The 12114-nt window shown below is 56.8% G+C and overlaps 2 protein-coding genes across 2 annotated transcripts in view; both read left to right on the top strand.

Moving 5' to 3' along the window:
* Positions 1-12114, top strand: part of BMP8B (bone morphogenetic protein 8b) — a 28231-nt gene that overhangs the window by 11263 nt on the left and 4854 nt on the right. The window contains exons 2-3 of the mRNA XM_079919371.1: positions 4458-4647; positions 5079-5227. Of these exons, the coding sequence (XP_079775497.1) occupies positions 4458-4647; positions 5079-5227 (339 nt within the window). The remainder of the gene's footprint in view (positions 1-4457; positions 4648-5078; positions 5228-12114) is intronic.
* Positions 6538-8701, top strand: LOC307192429 (succinyl-CoA:3-ketoacid coenzyme A transferase 2, mitochondrial-like; the record flags this gene model as incomplete). Its single annotated transcript, XM_079933290.1, is given in 4 exon segments — positions 6538-7325; positions 7327-8277; positions 8281-8319; positions 8588-8701. Coding segments are annotated over 4 exon segments (1545 nt in total). The 5' UTR covers positions 6538-6884.

Raw genomic sequence — 12114 nt, 5'->3', positions numbered from 1 at the left:
GGCTTGGGTTGGAAACCCTCGGTGACGTGGAAGCCACTCCCAGACCAGCAGGACGCCCCAGCCCAGGGCTGCGCTGCTGGACGCTGAGCCGCTGTCCTGGGGACCAGGAGCCCTTGGGATGAGGGGCCAGGCCTCCCCTCTCTGGGCCCCCGGGACACAAGGGGCTGGATGAGCAGACTGCTGAGGCCTCCCGTTTCCACCCCACGTTGTTCAGTCTGTGTCCTCAAAGTGGTCACCGTGCAGAGGGCAGATGAACCAGGGACGGGGACCCCCGGGACGGGGACAGGGAGAGCCCGGCAGGCTGATGTGTGTGGGCTCAGAGGCGGGCAAGGGGGCTTTCACAGCTGGACCGAGAAGAAAGTAGCCTTTATACTTGGCGGGATGGTGCAACCCCGGAGAGAGCGGCTTCGGGGAGGGACTCCAGGGGGAGGGTGTTTGCACCAGAAGGCCCAGGAGGCCGTGAGGATGGGCAGGGCCAGCCTGTGTGGGTGAGGGGCGGAGGCTGGACAGCAGAGCCCAGCGTAAGACCCTCCCATGGGCCCTGAGGGGCTGGGGAAGGGTTTGAGGGCAGGAAGGACTGCCAGGTCAGAAGATGCCATTCTCTTAATAGCCACACTGGACTGGAGGAAGGGGGTGTCTTTTGAAGTCTTACTTTCTGGTCAGGAGCAAGACAGATTTAGGTTGTCCGGGTGACTCTGCATTTTGTCAAGGCACAAAAATAGCCAAAGCCGATGAGGGTGTTGGGCGGGTGGCATTGGAGCCTGAGCTGTGGGTGCAGGGCCTCAGACATGGTGGTGGAGGCCGCCTCCTCCTGTGGGCCCTCCCCTCAGCTGCGGGGTCTGGAGCTGGTTTATCGGGCTGGAGGCGAAGGCCGAGGGTCCAGTGAGCACTCACTGGTGAATCGTGACTGTTTATTGTTCTGGGGGCTGCATTAAGGCGATCCAGAAAGTAAATTAATTTGCTGCTGCTTCTCCAGACAGAAAAGCTGGTTCAGTGATTGAACACTTTGGGCAGCTTTTTATAATTTTGTGGAAAATAAACATGGCAAGGTGCCTATGGAGCCAGACATACCTTTGTCTGCTCCCTGTGCCCAATGAAGTGCATTGTGCCTGTCTTTTCATATCTTTGCCAGTGTGTCTTTGGGAATCTTGGGTCAAAGGATAAATTCATAGGTAATTTTGCCAGGGTATTGCAAAAGGATGTTGCCAAATTCCTCTCCATGGTATCCCTACCAGCACCATGTGAGAATACGCACATCTGCGCTTACCTATTTCCTTCTCGCAGGCCATACTGAGCACCCAAGGACAAGCCCCCCTACCCCTTCCAGTCCTCTTGAAACCATAATGCTCTGTATTTTACTTACAATAGAAATGGCATCCCCTATTTTATTGGTCTTGTTTGTTTCTCTTCTGTCTCCCCCGTTAGACTGTAAACACTGTGAATGCGCTGTCTTGTTCTGTCTGTTCACTGCTGTGCTCCCAGTCAGAACAGACGCTTACATACCGTAAGAACCTGATAAATTCGTTTATAAATTGAACTTGATAAATTAATGAATAAATAAATGAATGATGAGTACACTCATTTAGAAAACAATCACTCAAAATCTCCCCTTCCCCTCCACCCCATGGCCTTGCAGTTGCTGACATGGCCTTCGAGGGTATCTCATCTTGGCTCAAAGTTGGGAGATTGCAAGTCAGGCTCATCCCAAACTCCTGTTGAACAGCCATCCCTCCCAGTCCATTGCCTGACTATTTACAAAGTCCTTTCATGGACTTGTGAGGAAAGCTGGGTGTCTCCTCATTCCCAGTTCACACAGAAGACCAGGCCCAGAGGGGATTTCCATACCTGGTTAGTGCAGGGACAGGCCTGCAGTGAGGCCCTGACCACTGGCCAGAACCCTCCAGGATGCCCTAAGCTGCCTCTCTGGCTAAAACAGGCTCGGTCTGCACAGTTAACAAGGGGGAAATAGAGGTGCCAGAAAATGCTTTCCCAGAACACCAGCTTTTGGGAACTCTCTCTCCTAACTCAAAGCCACAGGCACTGAAAAACCTGCAACTCCACAGGGGGCCTCGCCCTCCGCTCCCCACTGACTGTCAGATAAAGGAGTCACTCTCTTTACCCAGTTCCACACTCAGCATACTTCACCAATTTCTGATGAAAATCATTTTCCTAAAACTGTCCCGCCTCTAGTGCTTGCCTGGACCTGCTGGGGTGGGCAGTTTCCTGTGCTGGATCTGTTGCGGGGGTGAGGGGGTGGTGGGCTTCGATTTCACAAACCCACCGGATGGAAGTTTGGAACTGGGGTCAACCCAGGTGAACAGGGCTCTCTTGACCCAGCACACGCGGGCCCCCAGCTCAGCAAGGGAGGGAGGCCACAGAGTCTGGTGCCCGCGGGAGCTGGCAGGTTTGTGGTTGTTCCCTCAGTCCTGGATACAACATGAATGAGTCAGTGTCAGGCCTGCAGGCAGAGGTTCCCAGTGACCCACCAAGGGTCACCCACTGTGCCTTGGGGGCAGATATATAAGAATGCTTTGAGAGGGGTCAGGTTCAGGGCATGGCTGAGTGACCCCTCCTTATTCTCAGGGCCACACCCTGTGACAGCCAACAGCCTGGACCTATTTCATCCAGTAGATCAGGGATGCTTACACAGTCACGTAACCGAGGTGGTCTCTGCAGTTACCGAATCCACAGAAATTGTCCCCAAAGCTCTGTGTGGGAGTGTGTAGGGAGGAGGGGACTCGTGTGGTGATATTCGTGGCGAGCATCACTCGGCAAAGGTCCAGAACACTGCCCTCCGTGCCCTGCCTGTATGGGAGGACCCGGATCCTCCTATGACACGCTGCCCCGGAACAGCCTGGCTCGTAGGTGGGCATCTACTGCGGGTCCAGCACCCTGTCAGACAATGGAGGTTCTATTTCCTCTCCTCCCTGGTCAGGGGATGAAACGCCCATCTCCTGCCCAAACATGTGTCCACTGGCCCCGCCCAGCACAGCTGTTTGCCCATCCATCACCGGACCAGGTCTCCACCGCAAGGACAGGAAGTGCTCCCACATCCGCCTCTGCCACCAGCCTGGTGACTTGTGGTCTCTGAGTCCAGTAGCCAGAGAGAGAATTTTTAAAAAGACTCACAGACATGTAATTAAAATCTCAGTGTTGGTTTTGGGGGAAGGCTCTGGGAGGCTCCCGCCCCTGCTTTGCGGAAACACAGATTTTTAGTGTTTGAAAGTGACAGGAGGCTAAAGTGAGACGCTCTAAATATACTGTCCTGGGCATTTCCGGGCAGCTGGGGAAATATGGGGTCTATTCTGCTCCTGCGGTCTCTTGCCCAGACTGTTAGAGCAGCCCTACCACTGGCCTGCATCAAGTCCCCTCCAGCCTGGGCTTTACCCTCGCCTCCACACATAGCTTCCACTCTACCCTTAAACCACACTCCCTTGCTGCCCAGAGCCCTGACGCCCCATTGGCCAGAGCACAGCCCACGCTCTGAGGCCAGAATTCCAGCTCTCCGCAGTCAGGCCACAGCCAGACTTATGCCCTGAGCCGCACATTGCGGGATGGTGGGCGGCCCCAGCACCTCACACCTGTGCAGGACCTCTGCCTAGAATGTCTTCTCCCCCACCTTATCCACCTACCAAGAGTCAGTCCCATCCTTCAAGGCCAGTTCAGGTGTCACCTCCTCCGGGAAGCCTGCTCAGATCATGCCATGGGACCCTCCAGCTTCCCCAGCACTTGACCCAGCATCTCCAGGAGCTGTCATCCTACCTCGCCTCCTCCTGGTTCTTTCCGTGTCTCCCTCCGGCCCCGCTTCCTGCTTCCCCTTGTTCCAAAGAGGGTCCTGCCGTCCTTCCACCCTTTGCTGGGCTTTATGGCTGTTGTTTTCCCGGCCGGTGCTGTCGTTCCGCGGCTCTAGGCCTTTGCTCAGGCTGGACCCTGCCTCTGCAGCGTCCTTCTCCCTTGACATCGTGGCAAATTCACTCTCACCCCTCAAGGCCCAGCTCCAAAGCCCTCTCTCCCCTCAACTCCCATCCACATACCGGCTGACTCCGGGAGCCCCGTCCTGCCCAGGTGCACTCAGCTATGTCCCTGCTGCCACCGTGGCCCTTTTCTGCCTTGGGTCTGATGTCCATCTCCCCAGAGGAGGGACCTGTCCTGTGCCCCATCTGTGGGTCCCAGAGCCAGCAGGGTGCTGAGCGGGGCAGGCTGGGTTTGGGGCTTGCGGACCAGACATGGACACTGCCCTTGTGGCACCACCGTGTGCCAGGTGCCATGCCAGGCGCCTCACGACACGGTACCCCGAGCCCTCTCGGCACCCAGGAGGCAGAGCTGGGACAAGCCTGTTCTCGAGCAGGGAGCGGTCCCATCCAGACTGCCCAGGCCCCCGGATCCCACCCGGCCCTGCCCACCCTGGAGCCCGAGCTGGAACCACAAGTGACCACCAGTCCCACTTTGTCTTGCAGTGGAACGGGACCACACCCTGGGCCACCAGGAGCCCCAGTGGAAGGAGTTCCGCTTTGACCTGACCCAGATCCCGGCGGGGGAGGCCGTCACGGCCGCGGAGTTCCGGATTTACAAGCTGCCCAGTACCCACCTGCTCAATTGGACCCTCCACATCAGCATGTTCGAGGTGGTCCTGGAGCAGTCCAACAGGTGCCTGCCCTGCGCCCCGCGGGCCCACTCAAGCCTCTGTCGGGGGGTCCGGCCCAACCCTGGGTGCCGGGGGGAACATTTCCCAGAGGACAGAAGGGGAGCTTCCTGGGCAGCCCACCCTCAAAGGACAAAGATGGTTGGCCCGAGGCCTCGTGTCACCGTGGGGAGAGGCCCAGCATCAGTCCTGGATTCAAGTCCCCATCCTACTGTCCCAGCTGTGGGACATGGGCAGGTCACTGAGCTCCTGAGCCTGCTTCCGCATCTGTACACGGGCACAGTAACACCTTTGTACGGTAGACGCAGTGAGAAAAGGCATGTAAGGCACCAGAGCCAGGCGGGGTAGATGCCCCACTAATGGTCCCCCAGGAGGGCACTGGAAACACAAAGGCAGCTGTGCCGGCCCTCGGTTAATTGTTCTTTCGTGTCCACAGGGAGTCTGACTTGTTCTTTTTGGATCTTCAGACGCTCCGATCTGGGGACGAGGGCTGGCTGGTGTTGGACGTGACAGCAGCCAGTGACCGCTGGCTCTTGAACCGTAACAAGGACCTGGGACTCCGCCTCTATGTGGAAACAGATGATGGTAAGACTCGGGTCAGCAGCGAACCTTCCCCTGGGGGCTCCTCCGAGGAAGCTGCTGGCGGCAGGCGCAGCTGGAGCCCAACACGTGGCCCTGGAGGCCTGGCCTTTTCCACCTGTGCCGCTGGGGGATACCTCCACCCCTCCGCGGGGGCTCAGTGGGTAGAGAGTGAGGTTCCTGCAGTGTAGGACAGCAGGAGACCCCCTACCAGCCGAGAGTCCCTCCTCTCCTTCTGCAGGACCAACAGTTGTGTTGCTCAGAGTGAGTCCACGTTTTCCCTCCCCAAGAAATGGGAGATTCTTTCTACTCTACGGAGCTGCCTTCTGCACCAGGAGTTTCCGTCCTGGGCTGGGCGAGGGGAAGCGCTCACACCCTCAGGCTCTGAGGCAGAGGCCTGGGTGTGAATCTCCGCTCTGCAGCCTTCTAACTCGGTGACCTTGGCAGGTTACTTACCTTCCTAAGCCTCGGTTTCCTCATCTGTAGAATGAGGATTCACACCTTCATTCATTTAGCAGGTGTTTGGGGGAGAGCCTCCTGGTGGGCCCAGGGTTGGTGTGTCTGTGGTACAGCGGGGGCCACAGGGGGCTGGGCAACGGCTGTGAGGAGGCTGAGAGAAGTGGGCAAAACAGTAACTCTGAAATAAATGTCATCTTATTTAATAGCAGTGGAGGGGGACAGGATCTGATTCAGCGTTCTATAAAACAACCCTCTGAGACACTCCCCTTCAAGGGAGTGTAGCATCTCTCCCCCTCCTTCAGTGTGGGCTGCGCTTACAGACTTGCTTCCCAAAGTATGCCGTGGGCTGGGGCAGTACCTTTGCAGGGGCAACCTGAGCGGCACCCCTAGCCGGGTGCTCAGGCTCCCATGAACACGTCATGCAGCTCCCAGACACCCTTGATCTGACGGAGTGGGAACAGCACTTCACCTCCATGGTCTTCGTCCCCAAAACCCAGAACCCCAGTCTCACCATGAGAAAAACATCAGACAACCTGAAACTGAAGGACATTCTACAGAACACCTGCCTGACCAGTACTTCTCAAAACTGTCAAGGTCATTAAAAAACACGGGAGGTCTGAGAAATTGTAACAGCCCAGAGGTGCCTAAGGAGTTGTGATGACTATATGCCAATGTGGGATTCTGGAAGAAAGACGCTGGAGAAAACTAATGAAATCTGAGTAGATCGTGATGTTTAGTAAATAATAAGATACCAGTATTGGTTGATTAGTTGTGACAAATGTGGTTCCAGGACAGTACGTGCTGGGGACACAGGTGTGGGAACCGCTGACGTGCAGGTGGACATGGGGGCGGGGGGGACGGGAGTAGCGCGCCGGGGAGGAAGGGTGACGATGGAGAGGAAGGAGACGGCGCCCAGGCTTCCCCGGAGGGACGTCGCCTCGGGGCCTCCGTGCGCCCGTCCCCGGATCCCTCCAGTCCCGCCTGAGGGTCCGGACCGGTCCCGCCTCCCGCCTTCGCGGCCCGGGAAGCTCGGCGCCTCGGGCCCTCGGAGCGCGGAGACGGAGCGGGGCGGCGGAGGAGCCAGCCGGGCGGCCGCATCACCGCCGGGGGCCCCCTGCCCTGTGACGCGCGGGCGGGGCGCGCACGGCCGCCGCCTGTCCCCGCTGGGCCCGGGGCCGGAGCCCCAGCCGGAGCGGAGCGGACGATGGCAGCCCTGCGGCTCCTGGAGTCTGCGCTCGGGCGCCGGGTCCCCGCCGGCCGCTCGGTGCCCGCGCTGGCGACGGGCGGTGTGTGCGGCTTCGCCAGCAGCGCCCGCGCGCGTGCCAAGTCCTACGCGGACGCCGTAGAGGCCGTGAGAGACATCTCAGACGGCGCGAGGATCATGGTCCGGGGCTTCGGCCTCTGCGCGATCCCGGAGAACCTGATAGGGGCGCTGCTCAAGACCCGCGTGAAGGACTTGACCGTGGTCAGCAGCAATGTGGGGGAGGAGAACTTCGGGCTCGACCTTTTCCTGGGGACCAAGCAGACCACCCACATCGTCTGCTCGTACTTGGTGGAGAACTCGCTCTGCGAGCACCGGTACCTGGCGGGCGAGCTGGAGCTGGAGATCACACCCCAGGGCACCCTGGCCGAGCGCATCCGCGCGGGGGGGAGCCGGCGTGCCCGCCTTCCACATCCCCACGGCCTGCGGGACCCTGGCCCAGGAGGGAGGCACACCCAGCAAGTCCTTAGAGGACGGCCACATCGCCATCCTGAGTCAGCCCAGGGAGGTGAGGGAGTTCCACGGACAGCACTACCTTCTGGAGCACGACGTCACGGCCGGTTTTGCTTTGGTGAAAGGGTGGAAGGCCGACCGGGCAGGAAACGTCATCTTCAGGGCCAGCGCCAGGAACTTCAACGTGCCCATGTGCAAAGCTGCGAGAACCTCAGTGGTGGAGATTGAAGAAATTGTGGACCTGGGGCCGTTTGCCCCAGAGGACATCCATGTTCCTAACATTTACTTAGATCGAGGAATACAGGGGGGAAAATATGAGAAAAGAAATGAGCGTTTAACGATGCGGAAAGAGGATGATGAAATATGCAAGTCTGCAGATAGTATAAGGACACGGATCCTCAAGCAGGCAGCTCTTGACTTTGAGGACGGCCTGTGTGCCAGTTTGGGCATAGGAATCCCTCTTCTGGCCACCAGCTACATCAGCCCCACTATAACCGTTCATCTTCACAGTGAAAATGGAATCTTGGGCTTGGGTCCGTTCCCACTGAAAGAGGAGGTGGACGCAGATCTCAACAACGCGGGCAAGCACACAGTGATCCTTCTTCCTGGGGGCTGTTTTTTCTCCAGCGATGAATCATTTGCCATGATTCGAGGGGGACACATCGACCTAACCTTGCTGGGAGCCATGCAGGTTTCCAAATACGGTGACCTGGCTAACTGGATGATACCCGGCAAGAAGGTGAAAGGAATGGGGGGTGCGATGGATCTGGTGTCCAGTACCGAGACCAGAGTGATGGTCACCATGGAGCACTCCACCAAGGCCAGTGAACCCAGAATTTTGGAGAAATGTACCATGCCGCTGAATGGAAAGCGGTGTGTGGACTGAATCATCACCGAGAAGGCCGTGTTTGACATGCACAGGAAGGGAGGACTGGGCTTCCCTGGTGGCGCAGTGGTTGAGAATGCACCTGCCAATGCAGGGGACACGCGTTTGAGCCCTGGTCCGGGAAGGTCCCACTTGCAACAGAGCAAGTAAGCCCGTGCGCCACAACTGCTGAGCCTGCACTCTAGAGCCCGTGCGCCACAACTACTGAGCCCGCGCGCCACAACGAAGAGTAGTCCCCACTCGCCGCAACTAGAGAAATGCCCGCCCCAACGTAGCCAAAAATTAATTAATTAATTAAAAAAAAAAGAGAGGACTGACCCTGATCGAGCTCTGGGACGGCCTGATGGTGGAGGACATCGAAAAGAGCACGGGGAGCACCTTTGCCATCTCCTCGAATCTCAGACCCATGCAGCACGTCTAAACCTAGCCGGAAAGTGAACCTTGGTCCCAGAGCGTGTGCTTCTCCCTTTAACCTCCTGGATTGCATCCTGAGAAAGCCTCAGTCACATTTCTGCATCTCACCAGCATCTGGCCGGCTTTCTCCTGCCATCCCAGACGGGCTGCCACTGGATAGGCTTTGTTCTCTCGAGAGGGACATGCCTTTAATTAAAAACAAAAGGAAAACAGAGGCACTGACCTTATATGTCCCGTGAGTTCTGAGAAAGCTCTGCTCCAATCACCCTCCTCCCTGTCTGTGGTATTTACATTAAATTCTGTGCAGCTTGAGATGATCCCATGGGAAAGGTTTCACTGAAGTTCCTGCTCTTGTGAATGAATCATGAAACGTAGGGAAAAGTGATGGGGGAGGAACAACTCCACCCAGAGTCTGCGGAAGGCACCGTTTTAGTGTACTGGAACTATGAAAACATACACACATAAATGTGAATTCGTAACCAGGAGAAACGCTGTCTAAATGAAAGATTTTTTTCCTTTGACCCTATTGACTTTCCTTCTGGGGACTTTCATTTTGTCACTAAGTTTTGTTTCCTTGTAGCCTCACCTCCTCTGCCTCTCACATTTCTCCTCCTCGTAGCTAAATAGATGTCTCTAGAAGGGAAGCAAGACCGTCTAGGTGGCCACTAAACTGGTAATAGGGGCAACTGAAGGGGGAGAGACTGTTTGGTGCCGACATTCCACCAGGAAGTCTCCTCTGTGAATAAACAGCTCGCCTGTGTGTGGCCAAAGGCTGCGGCTTAGGATGGGAGGAGTTCCACAAACCTGACCGATGGACTTAGATGGGTTTTCTCATCTCAAATCATAGCGATCCTGTGTCGTCCAGATCAGACAGTTATTCCCTTCTTCTCTGTTACGGAGCCTAAACCAGCCTCCTGTTCATATTCCCTTGAAACCCATGAGGGGCAGTGACGTACTTCATCCTGAATCCACAGTCTCACAAACTAGACAGAAAAACATGAGTTTCCGTTCGCGTGCGTGTCTGCGTGCGTGCGTGCGTGTGTGGGGTTCAAACCCAGGCCTGCCACGGAGGCTGCGCTTTCTCAGTGCGGCTCTAGGGCTGCACAAAATGGATGGGAGCCCGTGGGTAAGAACAGGAAGCTCCGGCTGGTCAAGGAAGGCCTTTCAGAGAGGCTCCCTGCGGCCTCACCCTGACGGGAGGCCCGGATCCTGGAGTGGAGAGACAGTGCCCCTGAGGGGACAGCCACAGAGTGTCAGGGGACCGTGACCAGGCGGGCAGTGGATGGACGTCACTGAGTGGACTGTGCAGCACCTTCTGGGGAGGAGGACTGATCTGCCCTGCGTGGTGGGAGACGTCTTCCAGCGTCAGCCTGGGACAGGCAGAGGTTTCCAGAAGCAGACGAGTTACAGGGTTGTTAAACAGTAGAAAGAAGGAAAAGCATTGAGTTCCTAGTTCTCATGCGGTGAGGAAATAAATAACCTGTGGGACAAAAGCACACCTGGTCACAGCTGGATCCCCTCCAAGGGTTTCAGCCAGGCGTCCTGATTGTCCTTCAACGTGGCACGAGGGTCACATCCATGACCGCAGGCTGAGGCGGGGCAGGGGCTGCAGGGAAGGGGCAGGTGGCACCCAGAGGAGAAAGAGGCCTTGGGGAGAGATGGGAGCAATCTTGGCCTGGCCCAGGGGAGGGGGCATGAATCCCCAGGGCTGTGATAGGGCAGGGGAGCTGCCAAGACATCCGGGCCCTGACGGGGTAGACTCAGAAATGGGGGGAGGCTGGAGGTGCCAGGGGCCTTCCTGGCCCAGAGGAGCAGCATCTTCATCTGGGTCTGCGTGCTGGGGGAGGCCACAGTGTGGCCCCCATCTCGAGGTGTGGCCACACATCCCACGTCTCTCACAAAGGGGACAGCATGCCTGCCAGCACCCTCACAGTTCAGGTCTAGAGGCAGGGACCCTGGGCCTCAAAGGTTCCTGAAGTTCCTGCCTCTGCTTTCTGGAAAGGGTCCCGCCAGAGCCAGGCAGCCTGGGGGCCACCACCTGGACAGCCGGGGCCTGCCCTGTGACCCAATCTCTCTGCGCCCAGAGGACCCCAGTACGATCCTTGACCAGACAGTCGCACAAGAAAAGCCTACAGTGAGCACAGCCTCGGGAGCACCGAAGGTCTCCCTGGCCTCTCAGTGGACAGGGCTCTCCAGGGACTCACAGGACAGGGCGGCTGCACACACAGGCCTGGAGGGCTGCCGGGCCAAGGCCGCCGCATGCGTCCACCAGGTGTGGAGCTCCGCTCCAGTGCCGCGTGGACGACAGCCGCCCGCCTGCCCCGTCGCTCCACGGCCTCCTCCTGGTGCCCTCACGGGCCTTCCCTCTGTGGAAGGGCTGCTGTGTGTCTTGTGGCTCTGCATCCTCACGGGCCTGCTGTTCTTCCTCGTGACCCTAACCTGCCATGACACAAACTCCCCGAACGGCTTCTCCCTGGGCCCCTTCCAGTGTCAGCTCCTGTCTCAGCAGGGTCATCCCTGAGTGGCACCTCTGATGGGCCCAGTGCATGTTTGTGGCAGGTGATGTCATAGGTCAAAGGTTAGTCTCTGGTCGATTAGTTGTTTAGTCAACTCTGGCCCATGGACTCAGGGCTAAAGCACAGCTGTGTAAGGGCCGGCGATGTCCCTGACCTGTAATGTGCAGTGGAGGATCATGAGACCCACTAAAAGAACACACATGTTTATGTATGTGCACATGTGTACAGTAGCTGTGTAAATGCACACGTGTGTGCACACACACATATATGGGCTTGTGTGTCTATGCCTGTGCATCACTGCTGCAACACTGGGGTGAAATGTACCTGGAAGTGGGATGTTCAGCCCTGGGCTTTAAGAAACATTAACAGTGAGCTTGTAGTCATGCCCTGTTGTTTAGTGTGTGAAAATTCCACAGGGAAAGGACATGAAGAGGTTCTATCACGTTCTCATCTTTATGATGAAAGCCAGGAAATAAATGTCTAAAGATGAACTAATATCTAAATATTCAGATGTATCTACTCAAAGGAATTTTATACATTTGAAATGTTCATAGTTGAGACTTAACAACCAAGAAAATGTTTACGTGGAAAAATTGGGAAAAGTACAGACTTCTTTCTTACGCTCACAATGTAAATTAACATATGAAAATATCCCAGAAAAATGAAAATGATGCGTTGTAGCAGGGGAGGGGTTTATGGGAGATATTTTTTCTAAGGTTCTTTACAGCTGTTGTTACAATCACTGTGACAATGAAAACACAAGAGGCCATTGGCACTGCAAAGAGGCACAGGAAGGTAGCGCCACTGGTGGAGGTGGCTTTGCCGGGGATGAGCAGCGTGTTTCTCCGGCCTCCTCAGGCTTTAGCAGCTGCGGGTAAAACCCCCAGCTTTACCAGCATCGCTG

Source organism: Stenella coeruleoalba (genome assembly GCF_951394435.1).
Source record: "Stenella coeruleoalba genome assembly, chromosome: 1".
In the NCBI taxonomy this organism is placed as follows: domain Eukaryota; kingdom Metazoa; phylum Chordata; class Mammalia; order Artiodactyla; family Delphinidae; genus Stenella; species Stenella coeruleoalba.
This window is presented reverse-complemented; position numbering and strand designations above follow the sequence as displayed.